Source organism: Bolinopsis microptera, chromosome 13 (assembly GCF_026151205.1).
Source record: "Bolinopsis microptera isolate Bmic1 chromosome 13, MBARI_Bmic_1.0, whole genome shotgun sequence".
Lineage (NCBI taxonomy): Eukaryota > Metazoa > Ctenophora > Tentaculata > Lobata > Bolinopsidae > Bolinopsis > Bolinopsis microptera.
This window is the reverse complement of record NC_087084.1, coordinates 13,573,531-13,597,773: the sequence shown is the minus strand read 5'-3', so window position 1 is coordinate 13,597,773 and position 24,243 is coordinate 13,573,531. Positions and strand designations below refer to the sequence as shown.

The window sequence follows — 24,243 nt, the reverse complement described above, 5'->3', positions numbered from 1 at the left end:
TCCCTTAGGCTTTGCCCCGCCACCTTCATACTGGTATCATCCGTCCTTGCAGAGGGAGCCACACACCGTTTCTTGTTGTTACTTTGTGATGTTTCTGCAGCAAATGTTTAGAGAGGAAAAGTTGCCAGCATCTCGCACCCGGTTTTTTATCGACCTTTGCCTGTCTAGATCCATAGTGTTTTGTTGCACGTCATCTGTTTAAACTGGAGTCACCCAGGACAGATTACAATGCTTAATAGTAGCACCTCGAAAAGGATGTGATTCTTCATCACGCACTATGGTCATTGGAATAGGAGAGGTTATCAGTGACACGATCACTATTCCCTGAGATTAAAAATAATCTCTTGCCACCAAAGCAATACAGTCACGACAATAATGAACATCACCATGATTATAATATGTTGTGCCGTTTTGAAGAAACTGATAAAATATGACAGAAACGCAACCCTTTAATAACTCACATAATTCTTCTTAGAATTGCACAGAAATTTCAGAGATTATATTTATAGACATGGGTGACGAAATCACTGAAATAAGTGCCATGCCAAGATCACGTATCTGCAATATCTTAAAAGGGTCATAACTCGATTAAATTGTAAACAACCAATTTGAAATTTGGGGAAAGCACTTCAATTATCAAACCAAACATGCCTAGAAACTTTGAAGTTCCTAGCTGAAAGCGTTCTCAGTTTCTCACTTTATGGTGACAATAGCGAAAAGAAGGATTGGCGTGCCACACCCACTGTAATTATTTAAATTTGACGAAACTTTCAGGAAATCTAAGTTTGACCCATATCTATAATCTCTGAAATTTCTGTGCAATTCTAAAAAGAATTACGTGAGTTATTAAAGGGTTGCGTGTGGGTAGTTAATTTTGGACCACCTTGGTGAGGAAACCTAATTCAAGCCAAAGTTTTATTGTGATTATATTATTATTTATATCAAAATGAGTTAATAAGAAGGTCGATTTCTCGGTTATTTTTGAGCTTTCGTTCAGAAAATAATTCGGGGCCCTCAAAGGGGGGTAACAAGAAGGCGTTACAAGTGTTACACGCCTTCTATAATACAAAATATGTATCACCTCATCAGCCTGCTTAACATGTGCTCCACCTAAAATGTAAACAAACAATTATCACCTCCTCAGCCTGCTTAACATGTGCTCACTATTAATGTAAACAAACAATACCCCGCCAGTATAATCCACATCTAATTCTATATATCTTCCATTTCAATCACTTCAACCGTGTTTTGAGCTGAGCTGCATTCACAATTCACATCACTAGTCGGATACTGGACAAAATGACAAACTACTTGCAATTATACTGTAAGGAGGCGTTCACATAAATTACGTAATCACTTTCTGGCCAATTTTTTCACCCCCTCCTCCTCCATAATCAATTTTACACATAGTTATTGTGTATTGTGTCAAAATTACACTAGCGTAATCATTTGGAAACCCCCGTCCCCCTCCCGGCTCCCCCGGCTGATTTCGTAATATGTAAACTTAAGTACATGGACAAATGTCCCCAACCAGTACCAGATAAAATAAAACTAGTTGTAATAAATTTCTGACAGCTGCTATGAGCAGCAAATAGTAGAACTACTAACAAGAACTTATCTGTACATCTATAAACATTAAATAGCAAATTTTTATTTCGACGTAAAAACAATAACTTACACGTAGTTGAACCTTTTATGAAAGTTTGTGAAAGTACGTTGTCGGAAGATTGTTCTAAAAAGAGTCCGCCATTCCAATTCCAATTCAAACTTGACCAATTTCTGATGTATAACCTCAACCCTCAAACAAAGTTATCACTTTTAAACCTTAAGATTTACTGTCTTATTCAACACCCTCTTGGACAACTATTCCCGTTTAATCACAACATTCTGCGACTTATATTCAAGATAAAGTTTCTAAACGTCCAAGTGAAGGTCTTTGTTTCGAATGTGATCTTGTAAGGTGTCGAGTTTGCGATGGATTGTCTTGCCGAGTTTGTTCTGTCGTTCTAAATCAAACTCAGCCAGTTGTTCTTCCCTTGTCAATCTGAAGTTTGGGATACATTTTATTAAATCGTCACATCACACATGCCTTCTCATAATAACAACCGATATTCGTAAATCGAATTCAACTTAATTAGATGAATATCAAAGTCTCCAGCTAGTCAAATTTGATTGTAATTGTTTGAATTGTGAGTGACAATAACACGATCAGCTCAATAATAATATAAACATCAACATTAATTAATTAATTAATTAATTAACAAATACCTGTGTATGGGACCGTTAATATCGTGTGAAGTGTACATGTGAGGTAAGGGATCCTCCTCCTTTTCGAACTGAAGGAGAAACTGCTCGGCTACACTCTCGGGAGTAGGGTGAATTAGAGCTCCCACCTCCTCGTCCTCTCCGATCTGATGTTTAATTATTATTAATTAAGTTTGTTTAGAGCTCCTGAGGTTTACAGAAAACAGCTGTGGTATTGGAGAGAGAGAGGTGTTCTCGTTGTTATAACTATTAAAGTGTTAATTATGTAGATCGCGCAAAATGAGAAAATGGCAAAATTTGTCGATCGCCCAGACTCATTCGTTCGGGTATGATTCTTTTTGAAATTTGTTGATAGAAACAATGGCAAAATGGCCGAAAAGGTAAAATGTATAAACTTAAATTTACAGGTTCAATTGTAGATGTTGGTGATTTCCTGTAAATTTGGACGTACATTCCCATGACTGGCCGAGAGAAAGAAGGTGAAAGTGAAACAAGGTGAAAGTGAAACAAGGTGAAAGTGAAGTACAAACCTCTAGATCTGGAGTGAGTTCAGTCATTAACTCGGGTATAGGATCCTGTAACAGACCTTCTCTTCTCGGACACCAAACACTTCCTATAGTACTCATGTTATTCACACTAACCTGGGAAATGAGAATGGGTTAGTCATTTTAAAATAGAATGTATTGGACGCATTTTACGTTGAAAACTGCGACCACAGGGTACAAATAATAGTGGTCAGGATACAACAGTGGTCAGGATACAAGTAATAGTGATCAGGGTACAAATAATAGTGGTCAGGATACAAGTAATAGTGGTCAGGATACAAGTAATAGTGGTCAGGATACAAGTAATAGTGGTCAGGGTACAAGTAATAGTGGTCAGGATACAAGTAATAGTGGTCAGGGTACAAGTAATAGTGGTCAGGATACAAGTAATAGTGGTCAGGATACAAGTAATAGTGGTCAGGGTACAAGTAATAGTGGTCAGGGTACAAGTAATAGTGGTCAGGATACAAGTAATAGTGGTCAGGGTACAAGTAATAGTGGTCAGGATACAAGTAATAGTGGTCAGGGTACAAGTAATAGTGGTCAGGATACAAGTAATAGTGGTCAGGGTACAAGTAATAGTGGTCAGGGTACAAGTAATAGTGGTCAGGATACAAGTAATAGTGGTCAGGATACAAGTAATAGTGGTCAGGATACAAGTAATAGTGGTCAGGGTACAAGTAATAGTGGTCAGGATACAAGTAATAGTGGTCAGGGTACAAGTAATAGTGGTCAGGGTACAAGTAATAGTGGTCAGGGTACAAGTAATAGTGGTCAGGATACAAGTAATAGTGGTCAGGGTACAAGTAATAGTGGTCAGGATACAAGTAATAGTGGTCAGGGTACAAGTAATAGTGGTCAGGATACAAGTAATAGTGGTCAGGGTACAACAGTGGTCAGGATACAACAGTGGGACCAGGATACGATTGATTGGGAACTGGGTTTTACTACCCCAGTTAATGTTTACTAAAATAGATATTGAACAGCAATTTAATAAGATAAAAATCGTACCAGCGTACTTTAAAATCTGTATGATTCATGAAATTAAAAGTAGCTATGACCATTAAGAGTTAAATATATTGTTTATAAACAATATATTTAACTCTTAATGGTCATAGCTACTTTTAATTTATATATATAAATATTCCCCATCATGGACTAGTGGCTCAACAAAACTGTGTCGGAAATTAAAGCTCAGCTAAAGCCTGAAGACTATTCAGTCTTGTATAGAAAATAACTACAGCTACCAATATGTCCCTCACAAACAAGGTCCAAAACATATCAAAACAGCACACGAAACACACACTCAAAAAAAGTTGTCAACCGTTGCTCTCATCGGCACAATAAATTTGCCCGTCCTTTATGTAAAACTTTTTGGTCGGTTCTGCAAGTGCCCGCTTCTTCATGTCCTGTACCAGATCTTTCCGGAGCTTCCTCTGTTCGACAGACCGATCAGGGCTCAAGAAAACTGTCTTAAACTTCTCACTCTGCCGCAGGTTCCTGGCATTCCTCAGAATCTGATTAATGATGAGCGAGTTTGAGGTGATAACTTTAACTGGTCGCGTTGAGTCAACCGTTTTCTTTTTTCCTATTCTCTGAGCCTCTACTTTTGGCTTTATGCCAATAGTTTCTAGAACTTCACTGACTTGAGATTCGAGCTTCTCTTCTTTTTCCTCAGGCAGACCGAAGATAAGAAGGTTCCTGCTGCGGTCCTCCTCTGCAACAATAGTCTTGACTACAGACGTCAATGCTTCCGGGCTGATAACTGGAGACTGTGCTGGCAAACTTTGAACGACTGAGCTGTAAGATTGGAACTCCGCTTTCACTGAATCAGCAACTGAACTTGACACAGTTTTCTTCATCGCTTCAAGTTGCTCAGTCTTGCAAGCTGATAGCTCGGCCTGAACACTGATAACCTGCTCTTGCTTCTCAATTAACTGACCCTGAAGTCTGGTCAACACATTCTTATACGCTTCAACGGTCTCCATAAGATAGTTCGTATACTCAAAAGATCGACCACACACATCGACAATCTCCGGCTTATTCAGTCTGTTGAAGTTCTTAGCGTCCGCAATGTCCTTTAACTTTCCGTAAGGCTTGCCAAATTTCTTCAGAGTCTCTTTGCTCCAGGTGAACATCTCATTCCACATGTAATTGATACTTTCCAAGTCCAAATCTGCCATCGTAAAGATCAGCACAACAAGCTAGCAGCGCAGTAGCGGTGTAATTATCAAGAGATAAGCAGTGCGATAACGAGAGCTAACAATTTTAAAACGGCAGTGAGAGTGTATTTCTGATAATGAACGGCAGTGAGAGTGTATTTCTGATAATCATACAACAGTGGTCAGGATACAACAGTGGGACCAGGGTACAAGTAATAGTGGTCAGGATACAACAGTGGTCAGGATACAACAGTGGGACCAGGGTACAAGTAATAGTGGTCAGGATACAACAGTGGTCAGGATACAACAGTGGTCAGGATACAACAGTGGGACCAGGGTACAAGTAATAGTGGTCAGGATACAAGTAATAGTGGTCAGGGTACAACAGTGGGACCAGGGTACAAGTAATAGTGGTCAGGATACAAGTAATAGTGGTAAGGATACAACAGTGGGACCAGGATAAAAGTAATAGTGGTCAGGATACAACAGTGGGATCAGGGTACAAGTAATAGTGGTCAGGATACAAGTAATAGTGGTCAGGATACAAGTAATAGTGGTCAGGGTACAAGTAATAGTGGTCAGGATACAAGTAATAGTGGTCAGGGTACAAGTAATAGTGGTCAGGATACAAGTAATAGTGGTCAGGATACAAGTAATAGTGGTCAGGGTACAAGTAATAGTGGTCAGGGTACAAGTAATAGTGGTCAGGATACAAGTAATAGTGGTCAGGGTACAAGTAATAGTGGTCAGGATACAAGTAATAGTGGTCAGGGTACAAGTAATAGTGGTCAGGATACAAGTAATAGTGGTCAGGGTACAAGTAATAGTGGTCAGGGTACAAGTAATAGTGGTCAGGATACAAGTAATAGTGGTCAGGATACAAGTAATAGTGGTCAGGATACAAGTAATAGTGGTCAGGGTACAAGTAATAGTGGTCAGGATACAAGTAATAGTGGTCAGGGTACAAGTAATAGTGGTCAGGGTACAAGTAATAGTGGTCAGGGTACAAGTAATAGTGGTCAGGGTACAAGTAATAGTGGTCAGGGTACAAGTAATAGTGGTCAGGATACAAGTAATAGTGGTCAGGGTACAAGTAATAGTGGTCAGGATACAAGTAATAGTGGTCAGGGTACAACAGTGGTCAGGATACAACAGTGGGACCAGGATACAACAGTGGTCAGGATACAACAGTGGGACCAGGGTACAAGTAATAGTGGTCAGGATACAACAGTGGTCAGGATACAACAGTGGGACCAGGATACAAGTAATAGTGGTCAGGATACAAGTAATAGTGGTCAGGATACAACAGTGGGACCAGGGTACAAGTAATAGTGGTCAGGATACAACAGTGGGATCAGGGTACAAGTAATAGTGGTCAGGATACAAGTAATAGTGGTCAGGATACAAGTAATAGTGGTCAGGGTACAAGTAATAGTGGTCAGGATACAAGTAATAGTGGTCAGGGTACAAGTAATAGTGGTCAGGATACAAGTAATAGTGGTCAGGATACAAGTAATAGTGGTCAGGGTACAAGTAATAGTGGTCAGGGTACAAGTAATAGTGGTCAGGATACAAGTAATAGTGGTCAGGGTACAAGTAATAGTGGTCAGGATACAAGTAATAGTGGTCAGGGTACAAGTAATAGTGGTCAGGATACAAGTAATAGTGGTCAGGGTACAAGTAATAGTGGTCAGGGTACAAGTAATAGTGGTCAGGATACAAGTAATAGTGGTCAGGATACAAGTAATAGTGGTCAGGATACAAGTAATAGTGGTCAGGGTACAAGTAATAGTGGTCAGGATACAAGTAATAGTGGTCAGGGTACAAGTAATAGTGGTCAGGGTACAAGTAATAGTGGTCAGGGTACAAGTAATAGTGGTCAGGGTACAAGTAATAGTGGTCAGGGTACAAGTAATAGTGGTCAGGATACAAGTAATAGTGGTCAGGGTACAAGTAATAGTGGTCAGGATACAAGTAATAGTGGTCAGGGTACAACAGTGGTCAGGATACAACAGTGGGACCAGGATACAACAGTGGTCAGGATACAACAGTGGGACCAGGGTACAAGTAATAGTGGTCAGGATACAACAGTGGTCAGGATACAACAGTGGGACCAGGATACAAGTAATAGTGGTCAGGATACAAGTAATAGTGGTCAGGATACAACAGTGGGACCAGGGTACAAGTAATAGTGGTCAGGATACAACAGTGGTCAGGATACAACAGTGGGACCAGGGTACAAGTAATAGTGGTCAGGATACAACAGTGGTCAGGATACAACAGTGGGACCAGGGTACAAGTAATAGTGGTCAGGATACAACAGTGGTCAGGATACAACAGTGGGACCAGGGTACAAGTAATAGTGGTCAGGATACAAGTAATAGTGGTCAGGATACAAGTAATAGTGGTCAGGATACAAGTAATAGTGGTCAGGGTACAACAGTGGGACCAGGGTACAAGTAATAGTGGTCAGGATACAAGTAATAGTGGTCAGGATACAACAGTGGGACCAGGATACAAGTAATAGTGGTCAGGATACAAGTAATAGTGGTCAGGATACAAGTAATAGTGGTCAGGATACAACAGTGGGACCAGGGTACAAGTAATAGTGGTCAGGATACAACAGTGGGACCAGGGTACAAGTAATAGTGGTCAGGATACAAGTAATAGTGGTCAGGATACAAGTAATAGTGGTCAGGATACAACAGTGGTCAGGATACAACAGTGGGACCAGGATACAAGTAATAGTGGTCAGGATACAACAGTGGGACCAGGATACAAGTAATAGTGGTCAGGATACAACAGTGGTCAGGATACAACAGTGGGACCAGGATACAAGTAATAGTGGTCAGGATACAACAGTGGGACCAGGGTACAAGTAATAGTGGTCAGGATACAAGTAATAGTGGTCAGGATACAAGTAATAGTGGTCAGGATACAACAGTGGGACCAGGGTACAAGTAATAGTGGTCAGAATACAAGTAATAGTGGTCAGGATACAACAGTGGTCAGGATACAACAGTGGGACCAGGATACAAGTAATAGTGGTCAGGATACAACAGTGGGACCAGGGTACAAGTAATAGTGGTCAGGGTACAAGTAATAGTGGTCAGGATACAAGTAATAGTGGTCAGGGTACAAGTAATAGTGGTCAGGATACAACAGTGGTCAGGATACAACAGTGGGACCAGGGTACAAGTAATAGTGGTCAGGATACAACAGTGGTCAGGATACAACAGTGGGACCAGGATACAAGTAATAGTGGTCAGGATACAACAGTGGGACCAGGGTACAAGTAATAGTGGTCAGGATACAAGTAATAGTGGTCAGGATACAAGTAATAGTGGTCAGGATACAAGTAATAGTGGTCAGGATACAAGTAATAGTGGTCAGGATACAAGTAATAGGGACATGTTCAAACCTGGTTGGTGGTTTTGTTACACTGCCAAAATGGGCGATTTTCTCATTTTTACAATAACTCCATTAATAATTACTCGATGGTCTTGAAACTTTCAGATATGATCATAATTGTCATAACAAATAGTCTCAGGTCATCGGCTATGAATAATATTGTAAAATGGCCCAGTTATATTGAAAAATGTAACATTTGGTTACACTTTTCAATGGCTCAGCCAATTATTAAATTCTAAAGATTCTTGCTTCACAAAAATGTACTTTAGGTATTTGCTTAGCTGCGGAATGAAAAAAGGCCCACTTTTGAGTTCATAAAAAGGCCCAAAATGGACATTTTGTAACATCTTGTTTTCATGATATCTTTATAGTTTGTCACAACCACAGCTAGTGTAGGATATGTATTTAACTCTAAAACCAGGTTATTAGTGCAGCAATTCTTGTATAAAGGCATTACAACAATCTTGGTATATGGCTCATAATCAATAAAAGGCCCATTTCTTTGAATAACGTAACATGGTTACAAATGAGTATGTTATACAGAGGTGTTTGATCTAGTATTGGTTTTAAGTTGGCTGATGCATTAAAATAAAGACATGAAACAACTTAACAAATTTAAAAAATGATAATTGGGACCAAATTATTGAATTTTGTAACAATTTGAATGTAATGTAATTTAAATTTACGACAGAACGCGGTAAATTTAATCAAATGAATATAGCTAATTAGAGTAAAGGTTGGATATTTAAAAACGTTTAATTTATATATCAAATTGTATAGAAAATAGAAATTGGGCCCTTTATATTGAAATTTGTAACAATAAAATGTCAGGTCACGAGTTTATCCACTTTTTTTTTTTTTTTTTTTTTTTTTAATAAAACAAAAGTTAAATTTATTACCAATTATTCAATCAATACATATCATAAATTCTAATAATGGAAACACAATGCAAAATGGATGTCTTAAACTATAATTTTGTTGTGACTAATAATCTATTGACTTTCAAAGTTGAATTTTAGTTAAGTATGAAATGCCACCACATCATAGTTAGGGTAAAAAGTTATTTTTAAATTTTAAAATTGAGAAGATTGCTCTATGGCTTAAAATTTAGAATTCTAGCAAAATATATCTTATTTTTAAATAGTCGGTTACAGTTTATGACAGTACTGGCATGACTAGTTTTATTGTGGCTGGTAAAAGGACCCAGTTGCCTGTAAGGGCTTTACCGAACCCCAGGGGACCACAATGTGATAAGATCAGGCCAGATGTTTCTATGTAGAGCAATTTATTTATTTTGGAGCTATGGTTATATGCTATTGCTGGTGGTCATGTTTAAAGCTCAGTTTATCCTTGTGTGCTAATTGTCCATCCAGATGCTTAGTGATGTGGGTAAATCATGCCCTTCTACGATATATAATGTTTGACCATAAATTTGTTTTTACCACATAAACTGTGGCACTAATGTCAATTAACAATATTTACATTCATTGATATTTAAAGCGTGTTTCTTCCCCAGCACTACTACACAACAAAAACCTGTCGGCCCACCGAGGAAACACGGTCGCAGAACAAAGAGCCCAATTGTGCTCCTCTATTCTGTGATCGTGTGTATCTACTATAAACTAGCTAAATGTACTAAGAAAATTTAATGGAATCACTGAAGTGGCAGAGTGACAATTGACTCGTAATTTATACAAAATTTTACAATTTTGGTGTACAAAATGCTTGACCGGAACATTAAAACGTTACAAAATTAAATGTTTTGGGCCCAAGTACAAAATATGGTCAATAATATGGTTGATGGAACCCTTTATGACCTAGGCAAACTGGTCTGAACTTCAAAAACTATAATATAGCTTGCCTAACACCCCTCACACTAGGATACATACAACAAGCCCTGAAATGGTGACACCACCATAAATTCGTGTGATAGCGTTTTAGGTGCAGTCAGCTGTATAGGCCGGCCCATAAGCAGGCTGCAACCAATCAAGCGGTGCATGTGAGCCAAACAGGCCATTAACCAAGTGACGAGATCAGATCACTGACTGAGTGCTCGGATCACGTATCCGATGAGTTTTGAAATGGTCATAACTTAGCCATATTTTAAGCAATGAACTTGAATCTTTGGGAAAGGTTTTCAATTATCAAGCCACATGTGTGCAAAAAATTTTGAGTTCTTAGCTTAAAGCGTTCTCATTTTATGAAGACAATAGTGAAAAAGAGGGAGTGTCACGCCACGCCCACTGTAATTGGGCGTGGCTTACGAAACTTTCAGGAAATCTAAGTTTGACCCATATCTATAATCTCTGAAATTTTGGTGCAATTTGGAGACGAATTACGTGAGTTATTAAGAGGTTGCGTGTGGGTAGTCACTTATGGGCCACCCTGTATATACTATACTCTATAAATTTACTTTCTAATGTTACATTATTCAAGTTCCGTAGCCATTTTATCAAATTATACGAATAAGGATTGCTTTACAATTCTGTATGAGAATCTAAAAACCATGTTACTAGTACAAGAATATATTGAACATTCCAAATATGAGCTTTGTAGTAAAAACATAAATATGTTACAAAATTCAATGTTTTGGGCCCAAGTACAAAATTTGGTCAAGAATATGGTTGATGGAACCCTTTGTGACCTGAAAAAACTGGTCTGAACTTCAAAAACTATAATAAAGCTTACCTAACACCCCTCACACTAGGGTACATACTCTATACACTTAATTTCTAATGTTACATAATTCAAGTTCCGCAGCCATTTTATCAAATTATATGAATAAGGATTGCTTCAGAATTTTGTATGAGAATCTAAAAACCATGTTACCAATACAAAAATATATTGAATATTCCAGATATGACCTTGGCAGTGAAAACATAAATATGTTACAGAATTCAATGTTTTGGGCCCAAGTACAAAATTTGGTCAATAATATGGTTGATGGAACCCTTTGTGACCTAGAAAAACTGGTCTGAACTTGAAAAACTATCAAGAAGCTTCTCTAAAAACTCATTGAAAAAGTGTAACATAGAAATGTGTTACAAAATTCAATATCCAGGGCCCCCAACTAAACTGCTATATCTCAGGACCTGAATATGTTACAAAAATTCTGATTCAAGGGTGCCCTCAGTCAAAGGGTCTAGTTTTTGTCAGTAGTTTCAGTTTTTCTTAAAATGTTACAGATTTCAATCTGGGGGCCCAGAAGTAAAGAGTGGGAGAAATGTAACAAAACCACCAACCAGGTTTGAACACGTCCATAGTGGTCAGGATACAACAGTGGTCAGGATACAACAGTGGGACCAGGGTACAAGTAATAGTGGTCAGGATACAACAGTGGTCAGGATACAACAGTGGGACCAGGGTACAAGTAATAGTGGTCAGGATACAACAGTGGTCAGGATACAACAGTGGGACCAGGATACAAGTAATAGTGGTCAGGATACAAGTAATAGTGGTCAGGATACAACAGTGGGACCAGGATACAAGTAATAGTGGTCAGGATACAACAGTGGTCAGGATACAACAGTGGGACCAGGATACAAGTAATAGTGGTCAGGATACAACAGTGGGACCAGGGTACAAGTAATAGTGGTCAGGATACAAGTAATAGTGGTCAGGATACAAGTAATAGTGGTCAGGATACAACAGTGGGACCAAGGTACAAGTAATAGTGGTCAGGATACAAGTAATAGTGGTCAGGATACAACAGTGGTCAGGATACAACAGTGGGACCAGGATACAAGTAATAGTGGTCAGGATACAACAGTGGGACCAGGGTACAAGTAATAGTGGTCAGGGTACAAGTAATAGTGGTCAGGATACAAGTAATAGTGGTCAGGGTACAAGTAATAGTGGTCAGGATACAACAGTGGTCAGGATACAACAGTGGGACCAGGGTACAAGTAATAGTGGTCAGGATACAACAGTGGTCAGGATACAACAGTGGGACCAGGATACAAGTAATAGTGGTCAGGATACAACAGTGGGACCAGGGTACAAGTAATAGTGGTCAGGATACAAGTAATAGTGGTCAGGATACAAGTAATAGTGGTCAGTATACAAGTAATAGTGGTCAGGATACAAGTAATAGTGGTCAGGATACAAGTAATAGTGGTCAGGATACAACAGTGGTCAGAATACAACAGTGGGACCAGGGTACAAGTAATAGTGGTCAGGATACAACAGTGGTCAGGATACAACAGTGGGACCAGGGTACAAGTAATAGTGGTCAGGATACAACAGTGGTCAGGATACAACAGTGGGACCAGGATACAAGTGATAGTGGTCAGGATACAAGTAATAGTGGTCAGGATACAACAGTGGGACCAGGGTACAAGTAATAGTGGTCAGGATACAACAGTGGGATCAGGGTACAAGTAATAGTGGTCAGGATACAAGTAATAGTGGTCAGGATACAAGTAATAGTGGTCAGGATACAAGTAATAGTGGTCAGGGTACAAGTAATAGTGGTCAGGGTACAAGTAATAGTGGTCAGGGTACAAGTAATAGTGGTCAGGATACAAGTAATAGTGGTCAGGGTACAAGTAATAGTGGTCAGGATACAAGTAATAGTGGTCAGGATACAAGTAATAGTGGTCAGGATACAAGTAATAGTGGTCAGGGTACAACAGTGGTCAGGATACAACAGTGGGACCAGGATACAACAGTGGTCAGGATACAACAGTGGGACCAGGGTACAAGTAATAGTGGTCAGGATACAACAGTGGTCAGGATACAACAGTGGGACCAGGGTACAAGTAATAGTGGTCAGGATACAAGTAATAGTGGTCAGGATACAACAGTGGGACCAGGATACAAGTAATAGTGGTCAGGATACAACAGTGGGACCAGGGTACAAGTAATAGTGGTCAGGATACAAGTAATAGTGGTCAGGATACAAGTAATAGTGGTCAGGATACAAGTAATAGTGGTCAGGATACAAGTAATAGTGGTCAGGATACAAGTAATAGTGGTCAGGGTACAAGTAATAGTGGTCAGGGTACAAGTAATAGTGGTCAGGGTACAAGTAATAGTGGTCAGGGTACAAGTAATAGTGGTCAGGGTACAAGTAATAGTGGTCAGGATACAAGTAATAGTGGTCAGGGTACAAGTAATAGTGGTCAGGGTACAAGTAATAGTGGTCAGGGTACAAGTAATAGTGGTCAGGGTACAAGTAATAGTGGTCAGGGTACAAGTAATAGTGGTCAGGATACAAGTAATAGTGGTCAGGATACAAGTAATAGTGGTCAGGGTACAACAGTGGTCAGGATACAACAGTGGGACCAGGATACAACAGTGGTCAGGATACAACAGTGGGACCAGGGTACAAGTAATAGTGGTCAGGATACAACAGTGGTCAGGATACAACAGTGGGACCAGGGTACAAGTAATAGTGGTCAGGATACAAGTAATAGTGGTCAGGATACAAGTAATAGTGGTCAGGATACAAGTAATAGTGGTCAGGATACAACAGTGGGACCAGGGTACAAGTAATAGTGGTCAGGATACAACAGTGGTCAGGATACAACAGTGGGACCAGGATACAAATAATAGTGGTCAGGGTACAAGTAATAGTGGTCAGGATACAAGTAATAGTGGTCAGGATACAAGTAATAGTGGTCAGGATACAAGTAATAGTGGTCAGGGTACAACAGTGGTCAGGATACAACAGTGGGACCAGGATACAACAGTGGTCAGGATACAACAGTGGGACCAGGGTACAAGTAATAGTGGTCAGGATACAACAGTGGTCAGGATACAACAGTGGGACCAGGGTACAAGTAATAGTGGTCAGGATACAAGTAATAGTGGTCAGGATACAACAGTGGGACCAGGATACAAGTAATAGTGGTCAGGATACAACAGTGGGACCAGGGTACAAGTAATAGTGGTCAGGATACAAGTAATAGTGGTCAGGATACAAGTAATAGTGGTCAGGATACAAGTAATAGTGGTCAGGATACAAGTAATAGTGGTCAGGATACAAGTAATAGTGGTCAGGGTACAAGTAATAGTGGTCAGGGTACAAGTAATAGTGGTCAGGGTACAAGTAATAGTGGTCAGGGTACAAGTAATAGTGGTCAGGGTACAAGTAATAGTGGTCAGGATACAAGTAATAGTGGCCAGGGTACAAGTAATAGTGGTCAGGGTACAAGTAATAGTGGTCAGGGTACAAGTAATAGTGGTCAGGGTACAAGTAATAGTGGTCAGGGTACAAGTAATAGTGGTCAGGATACAAGTAATAGTGGTCAGGATACAAGTAATAGTGGTCAGGGTACAACAGTGGTCAGGATAAAACAGTGGGACCAGGATACAACAGTGGTCAGGATACAACAGTGAGACCAGGGTACAAGTAATAGTGGTCAGGATACAACAGTGGTCAGGATACAACAGTGGGACCAGGGTACAAGTAATAGTGGTCAGGATACAACAGTGGTCAGGATACAACAGTGGGACCAGGGTACAAGTAATAGTGGTCAGGATACAACAGTGGTCAGGATACAACAGTGGGACCAGGGTACAAGTAATAGTGGTCAGGATACAAGTAATAGTGGTCAGGATACAAGTAATAGTGGTCAGGATACAAGTAATAGTGGTCAGGGTACAACAGTGGGACCAGGGTACAAGTAATAGTGGTCAGGATACAAGTAATAGTGGTCAGGATACAACAGTGGGACCAGGGTACAAGTAATAGTGGTCAGGATACAAGTAATAGTGGTCAGGATACAACAGTGGTCGGGATACAACAGTGGGACCAGGGTACAAGTAATAGTGGTCAGGGTACAAGTAATAGTGGTCAGGGTACAAGTAATAGTGGTCAGGGTACAAGTAATAGTGGTCAGGGTACAAGTAATAGTGGTCAGGATACAAGTAATAGTGGTCAGGGTACAAGTAATAGTGGTCAGGATACAAGTAATAGTGGTCAGGGTACAACAGTGGTCAGGATACAACAGTGGGACCAGGATACAACAGTGGTCAGGATACAACAGTGGGACCAGGGTACAAGTAATAGTGGTCAGGATACAACAGTGGTCAGGATACAACAGTGGGACCAGGGTACAAGTAATAGTGGTCAGGATACAACAGTGGTCAGGATACAAGTAATAGTGGTCAGGATACAAGTAATAGTGGTCAGGGTACAACAGTGGGACCAGGGTACAAGTAATAGTGGTCAGGATACAAGTAATAGTGGTCAGGATACAACAGTGGGACCAGGGTACAAGTAATAGTGGTCAGGATACAACAGTGGTCAGGATACAACAGTGGGACCAGGGTACAAGTAATAGTGGTCAGGATACAACAGTGGTCAGGATACAACAGTGGGACCAGGATACAAGTAATAGTGGTCAGGATACAAGTAATAGTGGTCAGGATACAAGTAATAGTGGTCAGGATACAACAGTGGGACCAGGGTACAAGTAATAGTGGTCAGGATACAACAGTGGTCAGGATACAACAGTGGGACCAGGGTACAAGTAATAGTGGTCAGGATACAACAGTGGTCAGGATACAAGTAATAGTGGTCAGGATACAAGTAATAGTGGTCAGGGTACAACAGTGGGACCAGGGTACAAGTAATAGTGGTCAGGATACAAGTAATAGTGGTCAGGATACAACAGTGGGACCAGGGTACAAGTAATAGTGGTCAGGATACAACAGTGGTCAGGATACAACAGTGGGACCAGGGTACAAGTAATAGTGGTCAGGATACAACAGTGGTCAGGATACAACAGTGGGACCAGGATACAAGTAATAGTGGTCAGGATACAAGTAATAGTGGTCAGGATACAAGTAATAGTGGTCAGGATACAACAGTGGGACCAGGGTACAAGTAATAGTGGTCAGGATACAACAGTGGGACCAGGGTACAAGTAATAGTGGTCAGGATACAAGTAATAGTGGTCAGGATACAAGTAATAGTGGTCAGGATACAACAGTGGTCAGGATACAACAGTGGGACCAGGATACAAGTAATAGTGGTCAGGATACAACAGTGGGACCAGGATACAAGTAATAGTGGTCAGGATACAACAGTGGTCAGGATACAACAGTGGGACCAGGATACAAGTAATAGTGGTCAGGATACAACAGTGGGACCAGGGTACAAGTAATAGTGGTCAGGATACAAGTAATAGTGGTCAGGATACAAGTAATAGTGGTCAGGATACAACAGTGGGACCAGGGTACAAGTAATAGTGGTCAGAATACAAGTAATAGTGGTCAGGATACAACAGTGGTCAGGATACAACAGTGGGACCAGGATACAAGTAATAGTGGTCAGGATACAACAGTGGGACCAGGGTACAAGTAATAGTGGTCAGGGTACAAGTAATAGTGGTCAGGATACAAGTAATAGTGGTCAGGGTACAAGTAATAGTGGTCAGGATACAACAGTGGTCAGGATACAACAGTGGGACCAGGGTACAAGTAATAGTGGTCAGGATACAACAGTGGTCAGGATACAACAGTGGGACCAGGATACAAGTAATAGTGGTCAGGATACAACAGTGGGACCAGGGTACAAGTAATAGTGGTCAGGATACAAGTAATAGTGGTCAGGATACAAGTAATAGTGGTCAGGATACAAGTAATAGTGGTCAGGATACAAGTAATAGTGGTCAGGATACAAGTAATAGTGGTCAGGATACAACAGTGGTCAGGATACAACAGTGGGACCAGGGTACAAGTAATAGTGGTCAGGATACAACAGTGGTCAGGATACAACAGTGGGACCAGGGTACAAGTAATAGTGGTCAGGATACAACAGTGGTCAGGATACAACAGTGGGACCAGGATACAAGTAATAGTGGTCAGGATACAAGTAATAGTGGTCAGGATACAACAGTGGGACCAGGATACAAGTAATAGTGGTCAGGATACAACAGTGGTCAGGATACAACAGTGGGACCAGGATACAAGTAATAGTGGTCAGGATACAACAGTGGGACCAGGGTACAAGTAATAGTGGTCAGGATACAAGTAATAGTGGTCAGGATACAAGTAATAGTGGTCAGGATACAACAGTGGGACCAAGGTACAAGTAATAGTGGTCAGGATACAAGTAATAGTGGTCAGGATACAACAGTGGTCAGGATACAACAGTGGGACCAGGATACAAGTAATAGTGGTCAGGATACAACAGTGGGACCAGGGTACAAGTAATAGTGGTCAGGGTACAAGTAATAGTGGTCAGGATACAAGTAATAGTGGTCAGGGTACAAGTAATAGTGGTCAGGATACAACAGTGGTCAGGATACAACAGTGGGACCAGGGTACAAGTAATAGTGGTCAGGATACAACAGTGGTCAGGATACAACAGTGGGACCAGGATACAAGTAATAGTGGTCAGGATACAACAGTGGGACCAGGGTACAAGTAATAGTGGTCAGGATACAAGTAATAGTGGTCAGGATACAAGTAATAGTGGTCAGGATACAAGTAATAGTGGTCAGGATACAAGTAATAGTGGTCAGGATACAAGTAATAGTGGTCAGGATACAACAGTGGTCAGAATACAACAGTGGGACCAGGGTACAAGTAATAGTGGTCAGGATACAACAGTGGTCAGGATACAACAGTGGGACCAGGGTACAAGTAATAGTGGTCAGGATACAACAGTGGTCAGGATACAACAGTGGGACCAGGATACAAGTGATAGTGGTCAGGATACAAGTAATAGTGGTCAGGATACAACAGTGGGACCAGGGTACAAGTAATAGTGGTCAGGATACAAGTAATAGTGGTCAGGATACAACAGTGGGACCAGGGTACAAGTAATAGTGGTCAGGATACAAGTAATAGTGGTCAGGATACAACAGTGGGACCAGGATACAAGTAATAGTGGTCAGGATACAACAGTGGGACCAGGATACAAGTAATAGTGGTCAGGACACAACAGTGGTCAGGATACAACAGTGGGACCAGGGTACAAGTAATAGTGGTCAGGATACAAGTAATAGTGGTCAGGATACAAGTAATAGTGGTCAGGATACAACAGTGGGACCAGGGTACAAGTAATAGTGGTCAGGATACAAGTAATAGTGGTCAGGATACAACAGTGGGACCAGGATACAAGTAATAGTGGTCAGGATACAAGTAATAGTGGTCAGGATACAACAGTGGGACCAGGGTACAAGTAATAGTGGTCAGGATACAAGTAATAGTGGTCAGGATAAAACAGTGGGACCAGGGTACAAGTAATAGTGGTCAGGATACAACAGTGGGACCAGGGTACAAGTAATAGTGGTCAGGATACAAGTAATAGTGGTCAGGATACAACAGTGGGACCAGGATACAAGTAATAGTGGTCAGGATACAAGTAATAGTGGTCAGGATACAACAGTGGGACCAGGGTACAAGTAATAGTGGTCAGGATACAAGTAATAGTGGTCAGGATACAACAGTGGGACCAGGATACAAGTAATAGTGGTCAGGATACAAGTAATAGTGGTCAGGATACAACAGTGGGACTAGGGTACAAGTAATAGTGGTCAGGATACAAGTAATAGTGGTCAGGATACAACAGTGGGACCAGGATACAAGTAATAGTGGTCAGGATACAACAGTGGGACCAGGATACAAGTAATAGTGGTCAGGATACAACAGTGGTCAGGATACAACAGTGGGACCAGGGTACAAGTAATAGTGGTCAGGATACAACAGTGGGACCAGGGTACAAGTAATAGTGGTCAGGATACAACAGTGGTCAGGATACAACAGTGGGACCAGGGTACAAGTAATAGTGGCCAGGGTACAAGTAATAGTGGTCATGGTACAACAGTGGGACCAGGATACAAGTTATAGTGGTCAGGATACAATAGTGGTCAGGATACAACAGTGGTCAGGATACAACAGTGGTCAGGATACAACAGTGGGACCAGGGTACAAGTAATAGTGGTCAGGATACAACAGTGGTCAGGATACAACAGTGGGACCAGGGTACAAGTAATAGTGGCCAGGGTACAAGTAATAGTGGTCAGGGTACAACAGTGGGACCAGGATACAAGTAATAGTGGTCAGGATACAATAGTGGTCAGGATACAACAGTGGTCAGGATACAACAGTGGTCAGGATACAACAGTGGTCACTTACCAGCATCTGACAGGGGAACTTGTGCCACCTCTGAGTGCCGGGTATAACATCCTGTTTGTGGAGGGGTTGTATGGGACCCCTGTGTCTGATAGGTCGGCGGAGGAGGGGGTTCAGGTAATACTCCTCACTCGTCTCCAGACACTGAGTACCTCCGTACTGCGCCTGGGATTGTAATGGTGTTACTTACAGGGTGTCACTTACAGGGTGTTACTTACAGGGTGTTACTTTCAGGGTGTTACTTACAGGGTGTTACTTACAGGGTGTTACTTACAGGGTGTTACTTACAGGGTGTCACTTACAGGGTGTTACTTACAGGGTGTTACTTACAGGGTGTTACTTACAGGGTGTTACTTACAGGGTGTTACTTACAGGGTATTGTTTACAGGGTGTCACTTACAAGGTGTTACTTACAGGGTGCTACTTACAGGGTGTTACTTACAGAGTGTTACTTACATGGTATTACTTACAGGGTGTCACTTACAGGGTGTTACTTACAGGGTGCTACTTACAGGGTGTTACATACAGGGTGTTACTTACAGGGTGTTACTTTATACTTACAAGGTGTTACTTACAATGTGTTATTTACAGGGTGTTACTTACAGGGTGTTACTTACAGAGTGTTCTGTATCGAAATCGAATACAAAATTGTCTAAAGCCTATCTTAAAATTCTGATAGAACAGAATCTTCTATACAATACAATTACACATGAGCGCTGACCTTTGACCGGCGATAACTTCGGCTAGGAACAATATTTTTCCATGGGACCAAAAGCAGCAGATAGATATCACTCCTCTCTATCAGAAACAACTATAAAATCAATTTCGAGAGACATTTCATAAAGCCGCCCCCCCTGCCCCCTTAAATGGTGTTACTTACATGGTGTTACTTACATGGTGTTACTTTCATGGTGTTACTTTCATGGTGTTACTTACAGGGTGTTACTTACATGGTTTCAATCCATAGACATTGGAAGGTAGACAGAATTTTGAAATAGGCCTTCAAAAAATTTGATTTTGTCAAAAATTATATTAGTTGAAAAAAGTCACATTTTATATAATATGGATGTCCCAAAAATTAGAATTAACTAGCCGGAACCCGTCTAACCCGTCTAACCCTCTTATTCATTGGCCAATTTTTAATTTTTTTCATGCTGATTTGAAGGCCATTAAAGTATTTGAAGGGGGGGGGGGGGGGGATCATGTTATTTTTTGTCCGTTTTTGTCCGTTTTTGTCCGTTAATTTTTGTCCGTTTTGAAAATATAGCTGCCAAACGGACAAAAACGGACAAAAACGGACAAAAACGGACAAAAATTGTAACTTTTGATTTAAATTTTCTCCACAATTTGTAACAGGCTATCTGCAGAAATGGGTAGCCCGGTTAATGACCATGGTCCTTTCTCAAACTTTTAATCTTCAATAAGGCACAAAGAATAGTCTACACATTTTTTAATAACATAAAAAGGGATGAAAAGTTTTATTACTGGAGAGTAAAACTTTGTTAAACACAAAGATTCTTGAGCACATTTTGAGTCAGACTCAAATGCGCTTAAAAACATTTTAGTATATAACAATAAATTATGTTAACAATAACACCAACAATAATTATAAATTGAACAAATTATTGAGAGATGAAAGAGAGGAAAAGGAGGAGGGGGGACTGAGGAGGGGGACTGAGGAGGGAGAGGAGGGGGGCTGAGGAGGAGTGAGACTGAGAAGGAGAACTGAGGAGGAGGAATGAATAGGAGGAGGAGAAGAAGGACTCAAGAGGAGGAGGACCCAAGAGGAGGAGGACCCAGGAAAAGGCCCCATGAGGAGGACTGGGGAGGAGGAGGACCGATGAGGACTGATGAGGACTGATAAAGAGGACTAAGGACGAGGAGGAGGAGGAGGAGGAGGAGGAGAAGGAGTGAGCAGTGAGGAGGAGGACTGATGAGGAGAAGGAGGTGTATGATCTGAGGAGGATGAGGAGGAGAAAGGAGATAAAGGATGAGGATAAGGAGGACTGAGGAGGAGGACTGGTGAAGAGGACTGATGAGGAGGAGGACTGAGAAGGGGAGGACTTAGGAGGACTGAGGAGGGGAGGACTTAGGAGGAAGAGGAGGATTGAGCAGGAGGAGGACTGAGGAGTAGAAGGAGGAAGAAGACTGAGGAGGATCAGGAGGACCCAGGAAGAGGAGGAAGAGGAGGAGGACTGAGGAGGAGAAGGAGGACCCAAGAGGAGGAACCAGGAAGAAGAGGAGGAGGAGGACTGAGAAGGAGGAGTGAGACTGAGAAGGAGAACTGAGGAGGAGGAATGAATAGGAGGAGGAGGAGAAGAAGGACTCAAGAGGAGGACTGAGGAGGAGGAGGATTAAGGAGAAGGATGAGGAGGAGGACCCAAGAGGAGGAGGACCCAAGAGGAGGAGGACCCAAGAGGAGGAGGACCCAGGAGGAGGACCCAGGAAAAGGCACCAAAAGGAGGACTGGGGAGGAGGAGGACTGATGAGGACTGATGAGGACTGATAAAGAGGACTAAGGACGAGGAGGAGGAGGAGGAGGAGGAGGAGAAGGAGTGAGCAGTGAGGAGGAGGACTGATGAGGAGGAGGTGTATGAGGAGGATGAGGAGGAGAAAGGAGATGAAGGAAGGAGATGAAGGATGAGGATAAGGAGGACTGAGGAGGAGGACTGGTGAAGAGGACTGATGAGGAGGAGGACTGAGAATGGGAGGACTTAGGAGGACTGAGGAGGGGAGGACTTAGGAGGAAGAGGAGGATTGAGGAGGAGGAGGACTGAGGAGTAGAAGGAGAAAGAAGACTGAGGAGGATCAGGAGGACCCAGGAGGAGGAGGAAGAGGAGGAGGACTGAGGAGGAGAAGGAGGACCCAGGAGGAGGAACCAGGAAGAAGAGGAGGAGGAGGACTGAGAAGGAGGACTGAGAAGGAGAAGGAGGACTGATGAGGAGGATGAGGATGAGGAGGAGGGTGACTGGGGAAAGGATTGAGGAGGAGGAAGACTGAGGAGGAGGAAGAGGAGAAGGACTGAGGAGGAGAAGGACTGAGGAGAAGGAAGAGGAGGAGGACTGAGGAGGAGGACCCAGGAGGAGGAGGACACAGGAAAAGGCCCCAGGAGGAGGAGGATGACTTGGGAGGAGGAGGACTGATGAGGACTGATGACGAGGAGAAGTAAGTGGATGTAGAGGATGAGGAGGACTGAGGAGGAGGACTGGTGAGCAGAAGGAGGAGGACCCAGGAGGAGAAGGAGGAGGAGGAGGATAACTGAGGAGGAGGAGAAGGACTGAGGAGGAGAAGAGGGATCCAGGAGGAGAACCCAGGAGGAGGAGGAGGAGGACTGAGGAGGAGGACTAAGGAGAAGGAGGACTGATGAGGAGGATGAGGAGGAGGGTGACTGGGGAAAGGACTGAGAAGGACTGAGGAGGAGAATGCGGACTGAGGAGGAGGAACCAGGAAAAGGAGGAGGAGGACTGAAGAGGAGGACTGAGAAGGCGAAGGAGGACTGATGAGGAGGATGAGGATGAGGAGGAGGGTGACTGGGGGAGGACTGAGGAGGAGAGTGACTGGGGGAGGACTGAGGAATATGAGGAAGACTGAGGAGGAGGAGGAAGAGGAGAAGGACTGAGGAGGAGAAGGACTGAGGAGGATGACTGAGGAGGAGGAGGACTGAGGAGGAGGAGGAGGACTGAGAAGGAGGAGGACTGAGGAGGAGGAGGACTGAGGAGGAGGAGGAGGAGGAGGAGGAGGAGGAGGAGGAGGAGGAGGAGTGAATAGGAGGAGGAGGGGGACTGGGCAGGACTGAGGAGGAGGACTGAGGAAAAGGATGAGGAGGAGGACTGAGAAGGAGGACTGAGCTGAGGAGGAGAACTGAGGACTGAGGAGGAAGAGGAGGAGGATGAAGAGGAGGTGGACCCAAGAGGAGGAGGTCCCAGGAGGAGGACCCAGGAGGAGGACTCAGGAGGAGGAGGAGGATGACTGAGGAAGACTGAGGAGGAGGAGGAAGCATCTAAATATTATTTCCATTTTTGTTATTTTTTGTCCGTTTTTGTCCGCTCTATTTTTTGTCCGTTTTGATAATATAGGGTTCCGAACGGAAAAAACGGATAAAAAACAGGATCCCCTTGGAGGAGGAGGAGGAGGAGAAGGATGACTGAGGAGGATGACTGAGAGGGAGGAGGAGGAGGACTGAGAAGGAGGAGGAGAAAGAGGTCCCAGGAGGAGGACTCAGGAGAAGGAGGAGGAGGAGGACTCAGAAGGAGGAATGAGGAGGACTCAGAAGGAGGAATGAGAAGGAGGAGAACTGAGGAGGAGGAGGAGGACTGAATAGGAGGAGGAGGGGGACTGGGGGAGGACTGAGGAGGAGGAGTACTGACGAAAAGGATGAGGAGGAGGACTGAGGAGAAGGACTGAGGACTGAGGAGGAAGAGGAGGAGGATGAAGAGGAGGAGGAGGACCCAGGAGGAGGAGGACTGAGGAGGATGATGAAGACTGCAGAGGAGGAGGACTGAGGAGGACTGAGGAGGACTGAGGAGGATGGCTGAGGAGGATGGCTGAGGAGGAGGAGGAGGAGAAGGTGGAAGAGGAGGAGGAGGAGGAGGAGGAGGAGGAGGAGGAGGAGGAGGAGGAGGAGGAGGAGGAGGAGGAGGAGGAGGAGGAGGAGGAGGAGGAGGAGGAGGAGGAGGAGGAGGAGGAGGAGGAGGAGGAGGAGGAGGAGGAAGCATCTAAATGTTATTTCAATTTTTGTTATTTTTTGTCCGTTTTTGTCCGTTTTTGTC

At 42.6% G+C, this 24,243-nt stretch overlaps 1 protein-coding gene across 3 annotated transcripts in view; it reads right to left on the bottom strand.

The window, feature by feature from the left end:
• Positions 1-1,561: 1,561 nt before the first annotated feature.
• The window catches only part of LOC134824687 (cilia- and flagella-associated protein 221-like), an 83,647-nt gene continuing 60,965 nt past the window's right edge, over positions 1,562-24,243 (bottom strand). For all 3 annotated transcript variants that reach the window (XM_063836659.1, XM_063836657.1, XM_063836658.1), the window contains exons 17-20: positions 19,478-19,639; positions 2,796-2,906; positions 2,269-2,411; positions 1,562-2,044 (exon numbers count right to left, since the gene is read on the bottom strand). In XM_063836659.1, the coding sequence (XP_063692729.1) occupies positions 1,915-2,044; positions 2,269-2,411; positions 2,796-2,906; positions 19,478-19,639 (546 nt within the window). In that variant the 3' untranslated portion in view covers positions 1,562-1,914. The remainder of the gene's footprint in view (positions 2,045-2,268; positions 2,412-2,795; positions 2,907-19,477; positions 19,640-24,243) is intronic.